General features: G+C 38.1%; 1 protein-coding gene across 4 annotated transcripts in view; it reads right to left on the reverse strand.

Moving 5' to 3' along the window:
- Rbm6 (RNA binding motif protein 6) overlaps nucleotides 1-749 on the reverse strand; it is a 121,937-nt gene that overhangs the window by 8,433 nt on the left and 112,755 nt on the right. For all 4 annotated transcript variants that reach the window (XM_005347868.2, XM_005347869.2, XM_013346601.2 and 1 more), the window contains one exon: nucleotides 186-260. In XM_005347868.2, coding sequence (XP_005347925.1) covers nucleotides 186-260 — 75 coding nt within the window. The remainder of the gene's footprint in view (nucleotides 1-185; nucleotides 261-749) is intronic.

The following is a 749-nucleotide window of genomic DNA, read 5'->3' on the forward strand; positions in this document are numbered from 1 at the left end:
CCACCACTATTTGGCAAAACTCATTCTTAATAAAGAATGAAAGTTTTGACAAATGTATATATCATATTTTGGGACCTCTTTTTTTCCCAGTCTTTTTGTAAGGAGGGATCAGTACAATAAACAAAGTATATACCATGGGGCAAAGAGATTTTGAGCACAGTGAATAACTGTTCATCAAAGTTTACCTCCCGTTCTCTCCTCTCCAGATAGGCTAGCTCTTGCTCAGACTGTTTAATCTTCCGGTGGATTTCCAGGTTTTGCTGAGAAAAGAAGAAATTTTATGAGTATATGTCTAGGAAAAACAACACAACAGTTCTAGAAATGCTTCTAGGCCTTTCCCAAAAGGTGCTTAGAACTGTAGCTATTTTGTTTTGACTCTTAAATGACTAAGACACCCTCCAACAAACAATCCCTAACTAGTTCTACTTTGTTCCATCAATAAGAAAACTATATTCTAACTGACACACAGATTATAGGTAAAGCACATAAGAGAATTTCTATTTTTCTCCAAAATGAAGATAAAAATCTGGTCTATCTTTATTTACTTAATGTATGTGTATGAGTCCTCTGGGATGGGAGTTACAGTTGTTTGTGATCTTCCACACTGGTGGTTTGAATAGGAATGGTTTCATGGGCTCATATATTTAAACATGTGGTCATTAGGGTAAAGTGCTACTTGACAGGGAATAGGAGGCGTGGCCTTGGAGTAGGTGCAGCCTCGTTGGAGGAAGTGTGTCACTGGGGGTGGG

The sequence above is a fragment of the Microtus ochrogaster genome, chromosome 5 (genome assembly GCF_000317375.1).
Source record: "Microtus ochrogaster isolate Prairie Vole_2 chromosome 5, MicOch1.0, whole genome shotgun sequence".
Taxonomy (NCBI): domain Eukaryota; kingdom Metazoa; phylum Chordata; class Mammalia; order Rodentia; family Cricetidae; genus Microtus; species Microtus ochrogaster.